This window comes from Alosa alosa, chromosome 11 (assembly GCF_017589495.1).
Source record: "Alosa alosa isolate M-15738 ecotype Scorff River chromosome 11, AALO_Geno_1.1, whole genome shotgun sequence".
Lineage (NCBI taxonomy): Eukaryota > Metazoa > Chordata > Actinopteri > Clupeiformes > Clupeidae > Alosa > Alosa alosa.
The window spans coordinates 21,781,580-21,802,443 of record NC_063199.1 but is presented as its reverse complement, the minus strand read 5'-3'; the positions used below and the strand labels follow the sequence as shown (position 1 = coordinate 21,802,443).

Genomic DNA, 20,864 nt, shown 5'->3' with positions numbered 1-20,864 from the left:
TATGCTTCTACACAAAGGGTTCATGTGCAGTAAGCATTTGATTGTCAGTATGCATTTTGGATAACAAAAGTCCTATGGGGAGTATCCATAGGCATTTTACAAAAAGCATGGGCATACCTTGGCAAATAATAGTCTAAAGCACTCATATTTTCATTCTATATTGATCTACTTTTGCACACAACTTCACAAGACCACAAGCTAGGGCTCAGTTGTGTTTCTAAGGGATATCAAGAGACCTAGAGGGCTGAAATGTGGTCAGTTCAGAGATGCTTGTAATCCGGCAGAAAGAAAAAACTATATTCTAGCCTCTGTAACTCTTTGTGAGTACATCACACATTTATTGTGACTGTTTCCTACGAAAACTAGAGGTTCTGGTACAGCTTTCAATAGAGGTCCAACATTTGATGGTAGGCCCCAGAAGAGGTGGGAACAATGCCCTTGTAAATAGGCACAGTGCAATTTCAGGCAAAAACTTGAAATTCTTTTTGAGAGTTAAGCTTTAAACACAGGACACACATTAAACACAGGAGGACACACAGCAAACACAGGACACACATTAAACAGAGAAACACATACGGTATTAAACACAGGACACACAGTAAACCCAGGACACAAATTAAACACAGGAGGACACACAGCAAACACAGGACACACTGTAAACACAGGACACACATTGAACACAGGACACACATTAAACACAGGACACACATTAAACACAGGACACACATTAAACCCAGGACACACATTAAACACAGGACACATACGGTATTAAACACAGGACACACAGTAAACCCAGGACACACTGTAAACACAGGACACACATTGAACACAGGACACACATTGAACACAGGACACACATTAAACACAGGACACACATTGAACACAGGAGGACACACTGTAAACCCAGGACACACATTAAACACAGGACACACATTGAACACAGGAGACACTGTAAACACAGAACACACATTAAACACAGGACACACAGTAAACATAGCAAACTCTTGCCCTGACCCTGGAACACAGGATACATATGAAACACAGCGCCCTAGGAGAAGTGTGCATGGACAATTAAATATCTTGTGGATAGGGTCTTGTGAATAGCTGTTTGCTGCATAGCTATTTGAATATCAATACCCCTACTCAGCTCCTGAACATGGACCTGACACCAGAACCTTAACATACAGGAAATAACAGGGGGACAGGGCACCCTAAAAGCTTCATAAACTAAAACCCCAAATCCCCAATAACATCAATGCACCATGTTCCCCCACAGTAATGACAGGGTTGGGCAAAAATACATACAAATTCATTTTAAAATAAAATATAAAATACCCTAATTTTAAGTGTATCAAAATAAACTACACAATACAGTCGCCATGCCATGTATCAAAATAAAATATAGAATTTTTGCATTTGAATTGAAAATACTAAAAAAAAAAACCTCAATAAATGGAACATGAAATCACTTTGCAAACCTTCCATATCTGTCTATTTAATCTATTATGAACTTGTCAAGTTGTACAAAGTGGAGACAAGTGCCTGACATTGTCAATGCATGCCCAGATTGCTTGCTATTGCACTGTGTAACGCTGTTGATCAGGAAGGATCATGACCCTTTTAGTTGTTTTTTTTAACTAACTGGGGAATTGGGTAAATGGTATTTTCTCATTGTGTTGCTTTATGTGATACATGGGGGAACTTGTTGAGCAATATTGAAGGTTAACCACACGACCGGTTCCATGTGTGTTTTCCGATTAAGTGATTAAGAAACTGATGAGTAGGCCTAAAGTTCCAAGAAACTTGATGTTGGTGTGAGAGGGGATGTATGGGTGTCTTGCACTAGATCATCTTCCTGAATCTCAATATTCTGATCACAACAAGTCTGGGAAAATGACTGTCAGCACCAGTCAGAGGCTACATTCATTGTTTTGCACTTTTATGATGTCATGACATCACCAAAAGTAGCCCTATTGGTTTTACCAAAAATATTTGCCAGTATTTGTAAACTACAAAAATACCCACCTATGAAGTATTTGATACAAAATACGAAGCCATTTTCTTCAACCCAAAACAATACAAATTACAAAATACTATATTCTATTTGAAATGAAGTATAAGTATATAAGTATATATACTTTTTTGATCCCGTGAGGGAAATTTGGTCTCTGCATTTAACCCAATCAGTGAATTAGTGAAACACAAACAGCACAAAGTGAACACACAGTGAGGTGAAGCACACACTAACCCGGAGCAGTGAGCTGCCTGCTACAACGGCGGTGCTCGGGGAGCAGTGAGGGGTTAGGTGCCTTGCTCAAGGGCACTTCAGCCACGGCCCACTGGTCGGGGCTCGAACCGGCAACCCTCCGGTTACAAGTCCAGAGTGCTAACCAGTGGGCCACTACTGGTCAAAAGTTTGGGGTTACTTATACATTTCCATTCCACTCCATTATAGACAGAATGCCAGCTGAGATTGGTTGCATTGTTTTTTTAATCAGGACAGCAGTTTTCAGATTACATTATGTGCTTACATAATCGCAAAAGGGTTCTCCAATGTTTTCTCAGTTAGCCTTTTAAAATGATATCAGATTAGTAAACAAAATGTGCCTTTGGAACATTGGACGAATGGTTGCTGATAATGGGCAACGTAGATATTGCATTAAAGATCAGCCATTTCTTTCTACAACAGACGAGAACCCTTTTCTGTCTGTGTAATGGAGTGGGAAATCTCTAAGTAACCCCAAACTTTTGACCAGTAGTGTACGTACACTACAGTACAGGCCAAAAGTTTGGACACACCTTCTCATTTCAATGCATTTTCTTTATTTCCATGACTATTTACATTGTAGATTCTCACTGAAGGCATCAAAACTATGAATGAATGCAAAGTTATTTAGCCCACAGATGAATATTTGTCAAGTTATGGCTTGCTGAATATGGTATTAAATTTTAAAAAAGCAACTTTGAAGAAACTAGAATATAAGACATCTTTTCAGTTATTTCACACTTTACTACTTCACAAGTACATAATTCCACGTGTTCATTAATAGTTCTGATGAATCTACAATGTAAATAGTCATGAAAATAAAGGAACACATTGAATGAGAAGGTGTGTCCAAACTTTTGGCCTGTACTGTATTTGAAATACACGTATCAGAAATACTGCCCAATGCCCAGCCCTGAGTGCCGATTCCAATTTCCATGACAGACAAAGATCTCAGCTAGCTCTGACATTTCGAGCCCTTACTGTTGTTGGACACAAGCGCTGATAGCATGTAGACAGCCACCCTCTTCTGGGTCACAGGCACCTCTGGCTGCAGACTCTCCACCAGGTCTGCAAACGTGTCCTTTCTGCACAGGGCCTGCTTACAGTAGGCTAACACAGAGAGAAAAAGAGAAAATAGACTTTATATGCATTTACAAGCATATATATTTAGAGATAACCATGATATTGTCTGTTAGAGCTAATACGTTAGGGACACACACACACACACAAACGCGCACGCGCACACACACAAACACCAGAGGTATTGTTACCATAAGACTCAGCCAAGGCACCAAGAATGAAGAGAGCAGTCTGTTTGACCTGAGGATGGGGACTGGCACGGGATAGGCTATGCACAAACATCACCCCTCCCAAATTCTGGAAAAACTCCACATTCTCACCTGATGGTAAATACACACACATGGTGACGACTGGTCAACTGAACAAATAAACAAATTTAAATACGTTGAACATAATCTAACCTTTTTAATCCCGCAAGCCTATTCAATTATAAACAGCCAAATATGTTTCATCTAAATACAACAGAGCATTTCAAAGTATGTTAAGAGTTCATAAATGCACCTGAAAGGTGTGTAATGGACTTTAGGAAGACTGGCAGACCTTACCGCTTTGCTGGCAAATAGAATAAATTGTGAGGAGTGCTTGCTTCTGAGAGTCTGGACATTTCATTTGGCATTTCAGACACTCAAGCAACAGACTTAGGTCAGTCTTTGTAGCTGTAAAAGGGCAAGCAATCTTGTCATTTCTCTTTAGAAAGGCTCATATGTAAACTAGTATACAGGTGCATCTCAAAAAATTTAAAAATCATGGATAAGTTCATTTTGTTCCATACTTTATTTAAAAAAGTAAAACTTTCATATAATCTCAGATTAATTACACACAACGTGAAATATGTCAAGCCTTTTTGTTTTTTTTTTTTTATCTTGATCATTTCAATCTTGATGATTACGGTTTACAGCTCATGATCAAAAATGCAGATTCTCAAAATATTACAATAAAGATTTATAATACAGAGATGTCGACCTTGGATGAGCTCTAATCAGTTCGAATGGTTTCCTGAACCTTTAATCTCAGTCTCGCCAGGGCAATGGACTTTTCTCACGATATTCTAATTTATTGCGATGCACCTATATTTGCCTTCATTGGCCAGTTGGTCAACAAGCCATTTAATTTACCATGTTGCATCTTTTCAGTAGTAATATGAAAGGTATCGGTGTCCTTGATTAGGAAAAGAGATCTGTTCAGAAGAGAATTCAGAGTTAAAGTCAAATCGATAACGTTAACTACCGTACTTTCACAGCCTGTCCTGCCTGCATGGGATGAGTTGGAAGCTGCGCATTCAATAAACATAAACAATGCAGGTTAGCAGCTAGTCGAGGTTTACACAACTTTTTAATGTTGACTTTAGATTCCACTGTCATACTATTCTATGAATGTAAGTTACAGTAAAGTTACCGTCATCTATCTACTACTGCATTTTGTTACTGTGAGGAGCTCGGAAAATTAACTTGACGTTAGCTGACAAGCTAGTGTTAGCTCGGTTAACGTTACCTGGGGTAGAGGAAACTGTAATAATACTGATATTACACAGATAATACTTACCAGGAGAAATTGAACAGCTTAGCGAGTTATCTTCAGCGAATTAGGCGTGACTGTCTATGTAAAAGAGTTAACTTTATTCTTACCTCATAACGTTAAAGTTAGCTAACCATCGCTAACAGACTAACGCAACAGTTTATGTAGCACACAGTCAGATGTCTGCTTGCTTACAACTAATTTAAAGTCACATTATTTCCATTCTAATAGCCTCTTTAAAGTGTGTTTCGTTACACTACCGTAAAGCACTTAAAAAAAGGTGTGATGGCCATATCAATGGAGTTAGTTACTCTTCAGTCTTGAAATGAGGTTGTTTTAGGAAAACATCATGAATTCTAATTGGCGGCGCGTGCTGGATGTCATGGTCAAGGATGCACTTCAGTGGATTCACGCGCTCCTGTCTCTGAAATTTGCCTCATATCTGCACCCAAGAGAAGTAGGCCTATACCAACCACAGTGTAGGCTACACACACAGTAACATATAAAAATAAATACTGGTTGACATATTCAATAGGTTGTTCTGTGTCACCACACATTGCTGGTGGCTTCAACCAAGAGAGACTAGATACAAGGATACAAGGAAGTTTATTGTCACATGCATATAGTTACTGGAATTAAGAAATGCAGTGAAATTATGTCTGGTGTCAGATAACCTTGTGATAATTTTTTGTGCAAAAAAAACGTTCATTATATTCAGTGGTGTACAAGTCTGGCTTCAGAAAGTAAAAGTCCTACAAGAGAATGTCTAGCCTACCATGTTTTGGTTCTACCCTGGTTCTACCTGGGCACTTATTAGCTCATCGACCTGGTTGACCAATTAGAATCAGCTGGTTTAGGGAATGATCGTAGTAGGCAGTAGCCTACTTCTATACTGTTTGCTCTCCCGCCTGTATTCTACACGATATTTGAAGTGTGTAAAAACTTTAACCTGTGTAGAAACCAGATGCTTTTTTTGTGGTAACTTATATCCAATGGTAAACGCCAACGGTATGAGGCGTTTTTTTGGTAACTTATGACTGCTAAACGGAGAAGAAAGGGTTAATAATATGACGTAAAGGAAAAGGCAGGAAGTAGACAGTGTCAATCTGACACCGGGGAGGATTTGCTACCCCCGTCAGTGTTGAATCTGGCTCTAACAGGTACTGTTTGAATGAATAAGCCTCCAGCATTAGTGCTGACAAAATCTTATACAAGGATTTCTGACTCTTTCTGACTCTCACTTTATAGTAACTTAAGCTAAAGCTGCTTGTTTGGTTGTGTAACTGTTAAATTATGCAAACAAACTAACGATAACGTTAGCTGACAACATTAGCTTGTTCACAATGTTTGTTTATGTTTACTGCTAGTCTCGTTTTGTCAGAAATTTGATTTACACATTTCATGTGAGTAGTAGATGAATTATCGTCTGCCCATATAATTTGCAGACTAGACAAATCGATGAATGTGTTTGTTTCATATTACTTTGACTGCAAGCTAACATTGACCTCTTTAAGTTGGTTAAGCATTAACGTTATCGCCATAGTCTCCCGTTAACCCGTTACCCTGTTCGAAAGAATTGCGCAGTGTTGGAATTGTTCCTCAGTTGCCTAAGTTTGCATGATAAGTTTGTAGATTTTTCAATCAAACTCTCTGCCCTGAATGTAGTCCAAAAACAATGTAGAAGTTAAGCTAGCAGTGGAAAGTTTAATTTTAAATGGAGGTTCTTAATTCTACTGTAGCCTAGTCATGTAGGGAACTACTACAGCAACTGTGGCCGTAATGTCAGCACTGAATTATTTTCCTTGCAACGTGTATGGTTATTTCTTATAGATGTTGGTCTCCCGTCTGTGGCCTGTTAGACACTCTGGATGGGATGTCGAGCTGTGTGTGTAAGCGAGTCCTCTCTCAGGTGCGGAGCTGCAGCACACTGGTCCTCCCTGTCTCCTCCAGTCATACTGTTCTCCACAGACGTCTGCCGTCTCTCCTCTCCTCCTCTTCCTTCTCTTCCTCCTCCCACTCCCCCTGGCCCCGGCCAGTGCAGCCGGTGCGCCCCCTCTCTTCCCACACGCATGGAGGCTCTGACGAGGACGACTATGGCCTCGCTTCCTCCAGCTTCCAGGTGGGCCGGCTGCAGATCGACAGCGTCCTGCGCGCCAACGAGCAGTCGGTGCGCATTCCGGAGTTCGACGGGCGTGGCGGCCCGAGCCCCGTGCTGAAGTTTGAGAGCAACCAGCTGGGCGCCAACGCGCCCCTGGAGGACCGGCGCTGCGCCGCCACCTGCCTGCGCACTCGAGGCATGCTCTTCGGCGTCTTCGATGGCCATGGGGGCCACGCCTGCGCCCAGGCCGTCAGCGAGCGCCTGCCTTACTACGTCGCCACGGCGATGATGCCTGAGGCCAGCCTGGAGGACCTAGAGGTCGCCATGGAGACGGGCCGCCCCGTGCCCCCCATCCTGCAGTGGTACAAGCACCACAACGACTACAACTACCGGGAGTCGGCAGAGCTGTACGTGGAGCACCTGCGTGTGTTCTGGCAGGAGCTGCTGGCGAGCGAGGAGCACGGAGAGGGCTTGAGTCCGCCGGACGCCCTGAGCTACGCCTTCCAGCGCCTGGACTCCGACCTCTCCCTGGAGGCACAGGTGCCGCTGGCCAGCGACCTCATGCGCAGCACTGCCGTCCAAGCCGCCTTCGCCGGCAGCACCGCCTGCCTGGCCCACGTCACCACGGATGGCGTGTACGTGGCCAACGCCGGAGACTGCCGCGCTGTCCTGGGGGTAGGTAGCTCCCGTACACTCATCTATGCTCCTGTACTCCGGCAGCTATGACTGTCCTACGCAGTAGGAAGTGAGACCAGGGCCTGGCCTTTGGGAAGAAAAGGTTCCCTACTGTGTTCACAGGCAATGCTGTTGGCCATGAGTGGGGAGCTCCTGGGGACTTCTGTGACACTGCACATTACATCTGCCATGGTGTTCTGTTGTGGTGTTCTTGTCTTGTTGTTTTGAAGCGCAAGGTGCGGTTATCCCCTTTCTCTCACTGCTCCCCTAAACACCATCGGTGTGGCCGTTATATTTGGGCAAGGAGCTGAACAGATCTCACATCGTAGGGCGTCTAGTCAGCATGATAAAACATCTGATCATGACTGTCTGTTTACTTTGCCTAGTTGTTCTGTTTGCCTGCCATTGCAAGACATTGGGAAATTGAACTGTGTAGTGCATTGCAGCATCATCAGTGCCACGTTTTTTATGACCACTTAGTTGGACTGTAGCTTTGAATGACTTGAGAACTGTATTTTAGACGAGTCATATCTAATGTCTAATGGCCTTAAAGTGGTGAAGGGAATCGGCCCAGTCAATCAGGCCACTACAACTGAGCAACATAACGTTTTCACGATCATTTTGATGGCACATAACCTCACAACATGATGAACGGCACTACTGCCATTGTCTGAGCAGCCCTCTGTAGCCGATTACTGACCTAGCAACTTTCTAGTTTCGGGTAGGAACACTGTCAATCCAAGTACCGTGGTTGGCCAAGAGTGGGGAACTCCTGGGGATTTCCGTAATTTCAGAGATAGATACACACACACACACACACACACACACACACACACACACATACATGATCCCCAAGGGGAAATTCAAGGTCTCAGTAGCGTACAGACATCACACGCAACATGCACTTACAGCAGAAATGGTAAATATAAGTATAAACATATAACAAAACTCCACTGTACAATAGAGACAGTAGAAGATAAGAAAACCTAACAATACTAAATATACTATATAAATTAATAAAAAAAATTATAGATTGACTCTAGTCAGAATATGAGTCTGATACTGCACCATTGGGATGTAATTATGGGGTGTGTTTCAACCGATACAGGGGGGGAATGCCTTTGAACTCAATTGGATAGACCTAACCAATCAGAGCAACAAAATAGCTTACCGTGAGGTGTAACACATGAACCATCCTTCTTCTCCTATATCCCCTCCGTTTTTAAAAATAATTCTGTTGAACAGTGATACGCTACAAACATGTTAGTGTATGCTACAAACATTAGCTAGTCAGTAGGCGATGCAATGTGTTGATTGGCTCTGCAGAAACTGTCAAGACAGTGCCAAAATTCGCTGATTGGCTCTTCAGAAACGACGCCAAAACACTGCCAAAATTCGTGTCTGTAAAAAAGTTTTGTAGCTTCTGTAGTGTATGTATGTGAATGCTGGTCTGTAGTGTATGATTATATAGGAGTGCTGGTCAGTATTGTATGATTATGTATGTGAGTGCTGGTCTGTAGTGTATGATTATGTATGTGAGTGCTGGTCTGTAGTGTATGTATGTGAATGCTGGTCTGTAGTGTATGATTATATATGAGTGCTGGACAGTAGTGTATGATTATGTATGGGAGTGCTGGTCTGTAGTGAATGATTATGTGAGTGCTGGTCAGTAGTGTATGATTATGTATGTGAGTGCTGGTCTGTAGTGTATGTATGTGAATGCTGGTCTGTAGTGTATGTGAATGCTGGTCTGTAGTGTATGATTATATATGAGTGCTGGACAGTAGTGTATGATTATATATGAGTGCTGGTCAGTAGTGTATGATTATGTATGTGAGTGCTGGTCTGTAGTGTATGTATGTGAATGCTGGTCTGTAGTGTATGATTATATATGAGTGCTGGACAGTAGTGTATGATTATGTATGTGAGTGCTGGTCTGTAGTGTATGATTATGTATGTGAGCGCTGGTCTGTAGTGTATGTATGTGAATGCTGGTCTATAGTGTATGATTATGTGAGTGCTGGTCAGTAGTGTATGATTATGTATGTGAGTGCTGGTCTGTAGTGTATGATTATATATGAGTGCTGGACAGTAGTGTATGATTATGTATGGGAGTGCTGGTCTATAGTGTATGATTATGTGAGTGCTGGTCAGTAGTGTATGATTATGTATGTGAGTGCTGGTCTGTAGTGTATGTATGTGAATGCTGGTCTGTAGTGTATGATTATGAGTGCTGGTCAGTAGTGTATGATTATGTATGTGAGTGCTGGTCTGTAGTGTATGTATGTGAATGCTGGTCTGTAGTGTATGATTATGAGTGCTGGTCAGTAGTGTATGATTATGTATGTGAGCGCTGGTCTGTAGTGTATGATTATATATGAGTGCTGGTCAGTAGTGTATGATTATGTATGTGAGTGCTGGTCTGTAGTGTATGTATGTGAATGCTGGTCTGTAGTGTATGTATGTGAATGTTGGTCTGTAGTGTATGATTATATATGAGTGCTGGTCAGTAGTGTATGATTATGTATGTGAGTGCTGGTCTGTAGTGTATGTATGTGAATGCTGGTCTGTAGTGTATGTATGTGAATGTTGGTCTGTAGTGTATGATTATATATGAGTGCTGGTCAGTAGTGTATGATTATGTATGTGAGTGCTGGTCTGTAGTGTATGTATGTGAGTGCTGGTCTGTAGTGTATGTATGTGAATGCTGGTCTGTAGTGTATGTATGTGAATGCTGGTCTGTAGTGTATGTACCGGTATGTGAATGCTGGTCTGTAGTGTATGTATGTGCATGCTGGTCTGTAGTGTATGATTATGTATGTGAGTCCTGGTCTGTAGTGTATGATTATGTGAGTGTCCGTGTGCTGCTGCCATTGCAGGTGCAGGATGAGGACGGCAGCTGGAGTGCGGTGCCGTTGTCTCGTGACCACACAGCGCTGAACCCCGACGAGCTGGCACGCGTTCGGGCGCAGCACCCGCCAGCGGAGCGTGACACAGTGGTGGTGGACGAGCGGCTACTGGGCATGCTCATGCCCCTGCGCGCCTTCGGCGACGTGCGCTTCAAGTGGAGCCGCGAGCTACAGGAGAGCGTGCTGGAGAGCGGCGCCTCCTGCTGCGACCTGGAGGAACTGCACCTCTTCCAGTACTCCCCGCCATACTACCTGACGCCGCCCTACCTGGATGCGGCCCCCGAGGTGACCTTCCACCAGCTGCGGCCACAGGACCGTTTTCTCATCGTGGCGTCCGACGGGCTCTGGGACGAGCTGGGCAACGAGGAGGCGGTGCGTCTGGTGGGGCAGCACCTGACCGGGGTGCACATGCAGGTACCCGTCTCCGTGCGTGACCGCCAGCTCAGCCTCGGCCAGATGCACCAGCTGCTGCTGCGACGGCAGGCACGGGCGGCACCTGCCCTGGACCAGAACGTGGCCACGCACCTGATCCGCCACACGCTTGGCACCAACGAGTACGGCGAGCTGGACCAGGAGAGGCTTGCGGCCATGTTGGCTCTGCCCAACGACCTGGCGCGCATGTACAGAGACGACATCACCGTCACCGTGGTCTACTTCAACCCCAACCTGCTCAAAACGCACCACGATGGCAGTGGCTAAAACAGCCCATCACGATAGCAGTAGCCAAACCTCTGCATATAGTACACCTGTGTAGGGTTCACCTGGCATCCCAGCTCATGACGCCATGTGTGGGACAACATGCTCCAGGCGTGCTGGGAATCATCTGCAGACAGCGTGTTCATGAAGCCCAGATCAGGAAACCTGTTCAACTCCAGTGACATGTACATAGATACTTGTGACTACTACCTTGGAGATTAGTTACTGAGTTGTGCTTGATACTGTATCTTATTGTGTACACCCTTTTTTCTAGGTTGCTTTTTTTCAGACTTAAAAAGTCAACTTTAGGTCCACCTAGGACCTAAGCTCTCTGAGGGTCCTATAAAGGGATTAATGCAGCCTCAGCCTTACACCTGTGCTGTGCTGCAGTCTCAGACCCAGAGAGAGGCTCTTCAGAGATACAGCCCTTACACACATGCTTCTTCCCCATACACACACACACACACACACACACAGATACACCCCTACACACACACAGATACACATGCATGCTCCCTCCCCAAAGATACACACACACACACACACACACACACACACACACACACACTCCCTCCCCACAGATACACCCTTACACGCCTATCCCCAGAAACACCCCTACACACACACACACACGCAGAGATACACCCCTACACATGCATGCTCCCTCCCCACAGATACCCCTACTCAGTTACCCCTGCTCCCTCCCCAGCATTGAAAGCTCCTGATGGGTCCTCTTCAGCTGCAGCAGTCTACAGCCCCATATGCTGCAAACTATAAGATCTTCCAGGGCCCTGCATTCACCACACATGGGTAGCCATACTACATGTTAATACAGTTTAACCATTACATGTGAAACTAGCTTAATAGCATTTACATGTCTATGCAGTTAAATCATATGTGAAACCAGTTTATTTGAATTTCATGTTAATGCAGTTTACTGTAGTTGCATATGAATATGTGTAGCTTTTTATGTTGTGTCGATCACTGCCTCACTGATGGAGATTAAGTTTGTATTAAGTCTGTTACAGTTTATTTAATTTAATTTCAAGCAGTTAAAGACTAGTAAACAAATCCTGACTTCAGCATTGTCTACTTCTGCAAAGCATCTGCCATTTGTGGTGGCAACTTGTAAAGAACCAGGATAAACAGTCAACTTTACTGGGGCGTGGTAAGGTGGAAATTGGTTCATATGTGCTGTGTTTGTTTCATGATGAGTGCATGTTCCCTTTCCACACTTTCAGCTTCAGAGGTAAACTGGAGATTGTGTGACATACGAAACTGGGTGTGGATGACATGACAGCACACTTCAAATGTTTGCTTTTGCTTCGTAGCACTTGACCAGTGGGGTGTACTACGAATCTCGATTAGTGGGTTAGCGAGGTATGTTGCGCTCAAAGCTAGGGTATGCTGTGACACGAAAGTGGATTTGTTTTAGTGTCGCTATATCACCATGGCATCTTATGCTGTCAACCAAACCTGGTCGGGAGGAGGTTACATGCTAAGAATGCGCTTTAATAGTGCTGTGCGTGCAAATATCCCACTATGGACGTGCATACCATACAACAACTGATGGCAATTGATTTATTTGATGTTATAGGTTAGACACAAAAAATGCCCGCAGTGTAGATTAAGCTCTCTCATGAATGCGGAAGTAATTGTTTTTAAATAGAGGCGGTCTTGTGCGTCTCCATGTTACACGATTGGCCAAAGTCATCCAAACACCGAGAACGCGCACAGATCTGAGCTGAAAGCCTAGTTTGACAAATATATCACATAACTGCAATCGTAGTATCACTTAACGTATACCCCTGAGTCAAGGCTTTGTCAAGCCTCGATATGTCTACATAGCCTAGATATGTCTAACATGCTTCGTAGTATACCCCACTGTTTGAACACACAGGGGAACATTCGTAGGCAGAGGTAACACTGAAGGTGATCATGCAGTCAGTCAGCCTCCCAGTGGAGGGCAAGGGTCGCATCATGACACCCACTACAGATAAAGCCACCACACCATCGCACAACTCATATAAACATCAGTCACACCATTGTACAACTCATATAAACATCAGTCTCAGTCCCTCATTTTCATTCTGCATTAGCTTTATTGTATCACCCATCCAATGCAATACAGTGTATGACAAAGGCCTGCAGGGACTAGCCAAGCCACTCCTCTGTAGCAGACAGACTTTCTGATATATATATTGTGATTGAAGTCAGGCTCTACCATGCTAGTGTGCTTCAGAAATATACTGGCACCGTCTCAGTCTCACTTTTTAAAAAAGCCTCCTCTTCAATACACTGATTTCAATACTTTCACTACCTATACCAGAGACTTTCTAATGAGGAGATGCAGCACTCAAAAAATCCTCCATAGAAATGCATGGGGTTAGTTTGTAACGACAATATGGCAGTTGTCTACACATATCCCACCCCTTCCGTGGCAAAACATTGACATTGAGCCAACCATGTGTTGTGTTGTGAATACATTGAGCCAATCATGATCTCGCCGCTGGAGCAAGATTGGTGTCGTGAAGCCTTGCGCACGCGCATTTCTGCCGAAATAGATCCCCGATAAGTGCCCAAAAAGCGTTGCAATATGGCCGCCGAGTGGAGGGACTTGCCTAAAAGGCCTATACCAAAGTCCTTTTAGGCAAGTCCCTCCACGCAGTGCGCAAGGCTTCACGACACCAACCGTGCTCCAGCGGCGAGTTCACAACACATGATTGGCACGATGTCTGCACAACACAGCACACAATTGGCTCAATGTAGTCACATCACACCACATGATTGGCTCAGTATACACATGTCGACGTTTTGGCAAGGAAGGGGTGGGATATGTGTAGACGGCCAACTAACCCCATGCATTTCTTTTTTTGGCCTTTTATGCCTTTAATTTACATGACAGGAAGCGAGTGGGAGAGAGAGTCGGGGTAGGATCCGGAAAGGACCACGGGGCGGGAATCGAACCCGGGTCGCCGGCGTACAGTGCAGGTGCCCCAGCCAGCCGCACCACGGCTGGGGCCACCCCATGCATTTCTATGGAGGATTTTTTGAGTGCTGTGTCTCCTCATTAGAAAGTCTCTGCCTATACTCTACCAAGGCACAGTTCTACCCAGCAGAGGGGAGAGAGAAGCACTGAAGAATGTTGCCACCTGCTGGAATTAGGAGGAACTGCACCTATACAGGAAAATCAGTCTGTTCTTCAAACCCTCTGCTCATGTGTTACAGTAACTGTCATTCTACTGCTAATTCCTAAAAACAACCAACAATGAAAAAAAATATCAAACAAAAAAATATTCAAAAAATAATTAAGTAGCACTAATACACAGTACTTTGAGGCAACTTCCATATAAATCTAAACTAAGGTGAATTCCAGTGGAGGTAGATCAGCTCACGCTGAGCATGTTGGTGGCAATTAAAAACATTTTTTTGCACTTCCCATGGTGCATTTCAATCCCCAAAATAATTTAATCCCTATATACAGCATACTGTAGAATGCAGTTGTCCACATTCAGAGCTGGAGTTGGACCTGTCTGATCTGAGTCTAAGACAGTGGCTCTAGCTGGACCATCAGTTACATCTCTGGAGCACGTTGCTGCTCACGTTGGGTTCCTGACAGGCGCTCTGATTCCATAGATCCGTCTCAGGAGAACCGAGATCTACGGAACCGGAGTCTGTAGAACCAGAGGCTTTAGCTCAGCCCATCTCTGTTCTAGACGTTGCTTGACAGACTGGGGGGCGAAGGTGCAGCCTATGGCCTTGTGGGATAGGTCCCACATGGCCTCCCTGCTGAGGTCAAAGGTCGAGGCAGCAAGCTGGTACTCCTGGGAGAGGTCAGTGCAGAACACACCTTTGTCGTCCGTCTAAGAACCGAACAGGTGAGACTGCTTAGTCAAGGTGCTTCATACTATTTATATATACGTATATACGTTACTTATATATTTATATAGTATACTATTCAATCATACAATTATTATTTCAGTATCTCAAGTTTCAAAATTGGAGATTCACACATCCAAACAGATTTCCGAAACCACAAAAGGCATTTTGCACTTCACTGGGAAGCACTTTTTTTTCTTGTTTGATACATCAAAAGTCTTTGTGTCTTAGCAGTACATGGTGTGTTTTTTCTTTGATTGGGCAAGCCTCACATTCTTTAAACACCTCATAAATCGCTAGATATTCAAATACCCTGCTAGTATGCAAATGTAACATCAGTAATGCTCAGATACCTGTGGTTCAGGAGGTGTAATGGTGTGTGTTCACAGAGGGAGGGCGCTACTCACACAAATGACACAGGGATGGCCCAGCTTGTACCAATATAGGAAGTGATGTTTATCATAGGAGGGGACGGTCTGACCCTTCACATTAGAGGTCAAGCACAACTCTGCAAGGGACAAATCAGAAGACCTTCAGAAGACTTTCGTCAACAATTGAAAAATCTTCCAACTCCTTAAAAGGCCATTTATTCATTCATTCTGAAGTATTCTTAAAGACTTCTTGGTTTACCCAGGGGTATGTTATTCTATGTAACTTACCCAGGGGTATATTATAGACTTTACCCAGGGCTATATTATTCTGTTTAACTTACCCAGGGCTATATTATTCTGTTTACCTTGTCCACGGGTATATTATTTTATTAAACTGACCCAGGGGTATAGGGTGCATATAATAGACTTAATTTACCCAGGGGTATGTTATTCTATGTAACTTACACAGGGGTATATTATAGACTTTACCCAGGGCTATATTATTCTGTTTAACTTACCCAGGGCTATATTATTCTGTTTAACTTACCCAAGGGTATATTAATTTATTTAACTTACTCTGCCAGGGGTATATTATTCTGTTTGGGGTAGGCTATACTATTCTGTTTAACTTACCCAGAGGTATATTATTCTTCCTAACTTTCTCCACAAGGCTGTCTGTCCCCCCAGCCTCAGGGTGGAGGAAGGTCCCGTGGCCGATGCGGTCAGGGGGGAGATTCAGCAGAAGCTCAGACTCCTCTGCCTGAGACGAGACCTGGGAGAGCATGGAAGGAAAGACCTCAGAACGCTATGCACAGATACACACCATCACTGCTACAGTATGCACAGATACATACCGCATCTGTAGCTCCTCAGAGGCAGTGGGAGAGACTATGACTAATCTATTAGTAATATTAAATTGGCATTAGTATTACTAAACTATTAATATCGATCTATTAAGCTACATTCACACCTGGCTTCTTTCTTGAAGCTGCCAGCGTCCGTTTTACATTATAAATGTCTTTTCAGAAGAAAGTGCCCTACATCAAGCGTTTTTTAGACAGCTGACCAACCACACTACTGTGCTGTGCTGTACTGTACCTCAGAGAGATGCAGGGCCAACTTCAGTCCACAGCTCTTGGCTTTCTGCAAAGCAGGGAGGAGATCTCGACCATGGCCCACCTGACACACAATGCAACTCATCAGATTAATTTAACAATCCCAGTCCAATATGTCAAGTAGCATTTTTACAATAACAGAAACAAGGCCTAACCCCAAGGATTTGAGCTCCAATTAGAAATTGAAGCAACCCTTCAAAAAAACTCACGGTAGGATCGCCGCTGAGATCCAGCCCCAAAACCACGCCATCGCTCGACAACATGAAGTTCTCCGCCAGCTTCACCGTCTCCATGGCAACCTCAGGGCCATTTCGGCGGTCAACGGCCACAAGGAACCTTTGCCACAAACATCAGCGCACAACATTTTCTATCCTCTTTGAATCTTGTTTTAAACCCTGTCTGGGTCAGACAATGATGTATTTACAGTGTAGGGTAATTCCAGTAGTAAAACTAGTCTTAAGAGCAGAGCATTTCATACACAAAATCTTTGCAGGAAATTAGCAGGTCAGTTTAAAAGTTACTCATTCTGCTGGAACAAACTACCAGCATCGTTATCACTACCTGACTTCGATGTCAACACCCTCTTCCTTGCACTGCTGGATGGCTCCAATGATAGTCTCCACATAACCCTTCTTTGTCAGCCCTTAAAACAACAACATAATGATAAAAAATGCTGTGTTGTGCAATTCCTAACTTAAATAAAGGGTGTTCACCAAGAGATTATTAACCTGATTTGGGCTCCTCACGAGGAGTGCTCCGTAACTCCAGGTACTTCACTCCGTCATCTGCAAACTCTTTGATCACATCTTTGGCGACCTAGACCACCCCCACCATTGCGTAGTGTTAAAAATTAGCCCATCTGTATGATATGGGAAAGGGAGAGAATAGCACTTACCATTAAAATGTCCTCTTCAGTATTAACCAATTGGTGAATGACCTTAAACACTTGGAAACATCTGGGGAGGACAACAAGGGGCTTACCTTACATTCACAATGAGGTCTATCTAATATGCAATCTCCATTAACAACATGCTGACCAACAACAATCAATGACCAGCTATCAATGAAAGGTCAGGCACTTATTTTCCATGCTTCTGTCCCAACATCTATCCATGAAGAAAATATTTCAAGAGATCGCTTCTCGGCCTTTTGGCTAAGATCAAGTGTAGTATCTGTTCTTATCAGTTTAATATCTGATACGTCCTCTACCCGAGGACCATATATTAATCTGATTTTTGGAACAGGGAGACGGAAGAGGGGCTTGCTCCGTCCGCTCCACGGGGGCAGCCGTGGCCTACTGGTTAGCACTTCGGACCTGTAACCGGAGGGTTGCCAGTTCGAACCCCGACCAGTAAGCACGGCTGAAGTCAGGGATGGATTACTGCACGGGCCTACCGGGCCCAGGGGCCCAAGGGGCCCTGAAGCCCAAGCCTTTGCATGGAATCACTGCCTCAATATCAACAAATCAGGATGTAGGCTATTAATCTGATTGAATTAAAGTATTGACCATCCCCAAAATGCACCAGAATACAGGAAATCACATCAAACAAATTAAAACATTTCTGGGAGAGGACCCCCAAACCCCCCCTCCCACATATGCAACAATTAGTGGGGGGCCCTTAATACATCTGGGCCCAGGGGACCGAAAGTTCATAATCCGTCCATGGCTGAAGTGCCCTTGAGCATAGCACCTAACCCCTCACTTCTCCCCGAGCGCCGCTGTCGATGCAGGCAGCTCACTGCGCCGGGATTAGTGTGTGCTTCACCTCACTGTGTGTACACTGTGTGCGTTTCACTAATTCACGGATTGGGATAAAAGCAGAGACCAAATTTCCCTCACGGGATCAAAAGAGTATATATATACGTATACTTATTTGAGGATAAAGACGGCAGACGGCCTAGACTAGAGAATGTACAAACCAGCGAGAATTACATGCAGATACGACGCTTGTTCTGTGAACTTGCATACGCTCATAGCTAAGCAGTTGTAGTTGCCGGAGTATCCCGAAAGGCTTACGATTCCAGTAGACTAAACAAGTGACTTAAAGGACTTACTCATCAAGTGTCCGTCGCTGACCACTGCGAATGGCAGTCATGCTGTGTTGGATGTTCAGATGCGGTTTGCGAGCGATGAGTTTGTCTATGGTCTCAGCGCTCACTGAGCCATTGAGGTGAGCATGAAGCTCCTGTGAGACAGAGAAGAGAAATAACGTTACAACTAAACTTAACACCACAACCAATGTTTCATGAATCACTGAAGTACTTTTATTTACCACAATTGTGTTGGTAAAATACTAAATTATCCAAGGCACAAGGTCTATTGTATATATTTGTGTGTGACATATGATGAGACAACCCGCGAATCGATTGTTTCAATTAATGTTTCAATAAATAACGTGATGCACATACCACTTTAGGTAACTGGCGGTAGAAATTAGTTTCATCTTCCATTTCGCCGTGCGACCACTTGGTTTTACAACCCCTTTATGTTAGCTTAATACGTCACGCTCTAAAATATCTTGTGTACTATGAAGACTTTTTTTTAACTAAACTTACAACAAACAACGTTAACGAAATGTATATGACATGTAGTGCATCACAGAAATCCTTCCTCTATACCACTTACCAGTGAGAATGGTTCCTACGTCCAGAAAGGCAATATCTTCAACTCGTCAGTTCTTTCTTAAAACAGGTTATAGCCTAAGGCTACTACTACAAAGAGCAATACGACCAATAAGATGTATGAATCAATGGTTATTCAAATACATGTTTAATACATGGTTAATAGATTAATATGAATAAATAAATAATAGATTTGGAAAAAATGTTAGGCTCAAATTGAGTTCAAATTCAGTTTTTCAGAGTCTGATTTCAAGGACAGTTTGAATGTTTTAAAAATGTTGTCTTTTCTTCATGTTAGTTTTATCTGGGAAGACAGTGATATTGGCCTATGTCATAACACAACATATTGTATAACTATGTATGTTTCAGTAACACCAGATACACAACTCACAGATTCGTCTAGGTTCACTCAGGCATCAGATGACATCCAAACCAATGTTCATCAAATGAAGGTCAAAAGTAGCCTGGCGGGCCATCCTATATCATTTAAATGTATAGTCTGGAATCGAACCATTCACCTTGCTTAATCCAAGGGGCAGGCAGAGAATTGTCTTTCAAACTGCCTAGGCATGCAATAGGCCAGCCCTACGACCATATCCGTATCCGGTCGGCAAAACGGCAAATACATCCTTCTTCGAAAGGAATGACTTAAGTGCATTGTGTTGCTCAACTTTCAAAGAAAAGCACAAGTCCAACTCCTCCAAAGTTGACGCCAACGCTGATTCAAACAACGGCTCTTTCGTTAAGCCATAGCCACCTTCCTTGTTGTTCACCGTCGCAGGACTGTCGTTATCCTGTTAAGCCCGCCTTAAGACTCTCTAACAAAATAGAGCGCTGTGATTGGATGACGTCCACGGCGTCAGCCAATAGAAATCCCTATGGTTTGATACTAGACGTACAGGCTGAGCAAATTAATTTGCTGCCGCTAGGGTGCGTCTAGATTTCTAGGCTAGGTCAAAAGGTCATGCATATATGGCAAGTTATAGAAAATTGTCCAAAAATTGGAAAAGAAGAGGCAGAAAAAAGCAACAAATGTAAGTTTAGTATAAGTGTAGCCTGCTGTTTTATCATAATATGGTCATTTCTGGATCATGTGGGATACTATGGTAAACACAGTAAGTAACCAAATGTACAGTAATGCAAATGACACAAAGTCTGTACTAAAGTCTGTGATATTCTCACCTAAATCACTTTACCATCAGACCTCGGAGAGAGCAGAGCAATGGCAGCACTGTCAGGTGCAGAGAGAAGAAGTCAGTTTATACTATATATGAAGAGTTCAGATGCAAAACCCTCTAAATCCGTCTGACCACTTTTCTTTTAAATGAGCATTTAAATTCAGGCTCCTATAGGTTTTTGCCTATAAATCGATATTTCAGACCAGGAAGAGAGTGGTATTTAGTGGGTTTAGAAGTTAAATTATTTGATTAGCGTATACTATGTGAGGAGAGCATCCCCTCACCATCTTTATCTTATTTTTGACATAGGTGGCATTTAGAGGCTTTTGCATCTGAACCCTTCATATATATATATATAGTATAAGTATCCTGGTAAACTTCTCAAAGTAAATCCTGTGGATCCTGGTAAACTTCTCAAAGTAAACGGTAACACTAAAACAAGGGGCTACATTAAGATTTT

General features: G+C 43.5%; 3 protein-coding genes and 1 non-coding gene across 6 annotated transcripts in view; 2 read left to right on the top strand and 2 right to left on the bottom strand.

Moving 5' to 3' along the window:
* The window catches only part of terb1 (telomere repeat binding bouquet formation protein 1), a 27,991-nt gene extending 22,766 nt beyond the window's left edge, over nucleotides 1-5,225 (bottom strand). The window contains exons 1-5 of the mRNA XM_048256119.1: nucleotides 4,889-5,225; nucleotides 4,462-4,523; nucleotides 3,892-4,002; nucleotides 3,538-3,666; nucleotides 3,248-3,376 (exon numbers count right to left, since the gene is read on the bottom strand). Coding sequence (XP_048112076.1) covers nucleotides 3,248-3,376; nucleotides 3,538-3,666; nucleotides 3,892-4,002; nucleotides 4,462-4,471 — 379 coding nt within the window. The 5' untranslated portion in view covers nucleotides 4,472-4,523; nucleotides 4,889-5,225. The remainder of the gene's footprint in view (nucleotides 1-3,247; nucleotides 3,377-3,537; nucleotides 3,667-3,891; nucleotides 4,003-4,461; nucleotides 4,524-4,888) is intronic.
* On the top strand, nucleotides 4,577-12,321 carry pdp2 (putative pyruvate dehydrogenase phosphatase isoenzyme 2). Of its 3 annotated transcripts, none has more exons than XM_048256590.1 (3): nucleotides 4,577-4,647; nucleotides 6,692-7,634; nucleotides 10,514-12,321. In XM_048256590.1, exons 2-3 carry the CDS (start codon nucleotides 6,735-6,737, stop codon nucleotides 11,240-11,242), a joined length of 1,629 nt encoding a protein of 542 aa, XP_048112547.1. In that variant the 5' UTR covers nucleotides 4,577-4,647; nucleotides 6,692-6,734; the 3' UTR covers nucleotides 11,243-12,321. The 3 variants fall into 3 exon arrangements, with proteins under 3 accessions (XP_048112547.1, XP_048112546.1, XP_048112549.1); XM_048256589.1 differs by lacking the exon at nucleotides 4,577-4,647 and adding an exon at nucleotides 5,812-6,021; XM_048256592.1 differs by lacking the exon at nucleotides 4,577-4,647 and adding an exon at nucleotides 6,237-6,264.
* Nucleotides 12,322-14,222: 1,901 nt separating this feature from the next.
* On the bottom strand, nucleotides 14,223-19,191 carry adal (adenosine deaminase-like). Its single transcript, XM_048256630.1, has 10 exons — nucleotides 19,014-19,191; nucleotides 18,660-18,790; nucleotides 17,500-17,560; nucleotides 17,333-17,420; nucleotides 17,166-17,247; nucleotides 16,814-16,940; nucleotides 16,588-16,668; nucleotides 16,123-16,261; nucleotides 15,526-15,626; nucleotides 14,223-15,102 (listed from the first exon to the last, which is right to left on the bottom strand). The coding sequence occupies exons 1-10, from the start codon at nucleotides 19,053-19,055 to the stop codon at nucleotides 14,899-14,901; spliced, it is 1,056 nt and encodes a 351-aa protein (XP_048112587.1). The 5' UTR covers nucleotides 19,056-19,191; the 3' UTR covers nucleotides 14,223-14,898.
* Nucleotides 17,738-17,921, top strand: LOC125304053. The gene has a single exon (XR_007195167.1). It is a non-coding gene; the product is annotated as a U2 spliceosomal RNA (small nuclear RNA).
* Nucleotides 19,192-20,864: the final 1,673 nt, after the last annotated feature.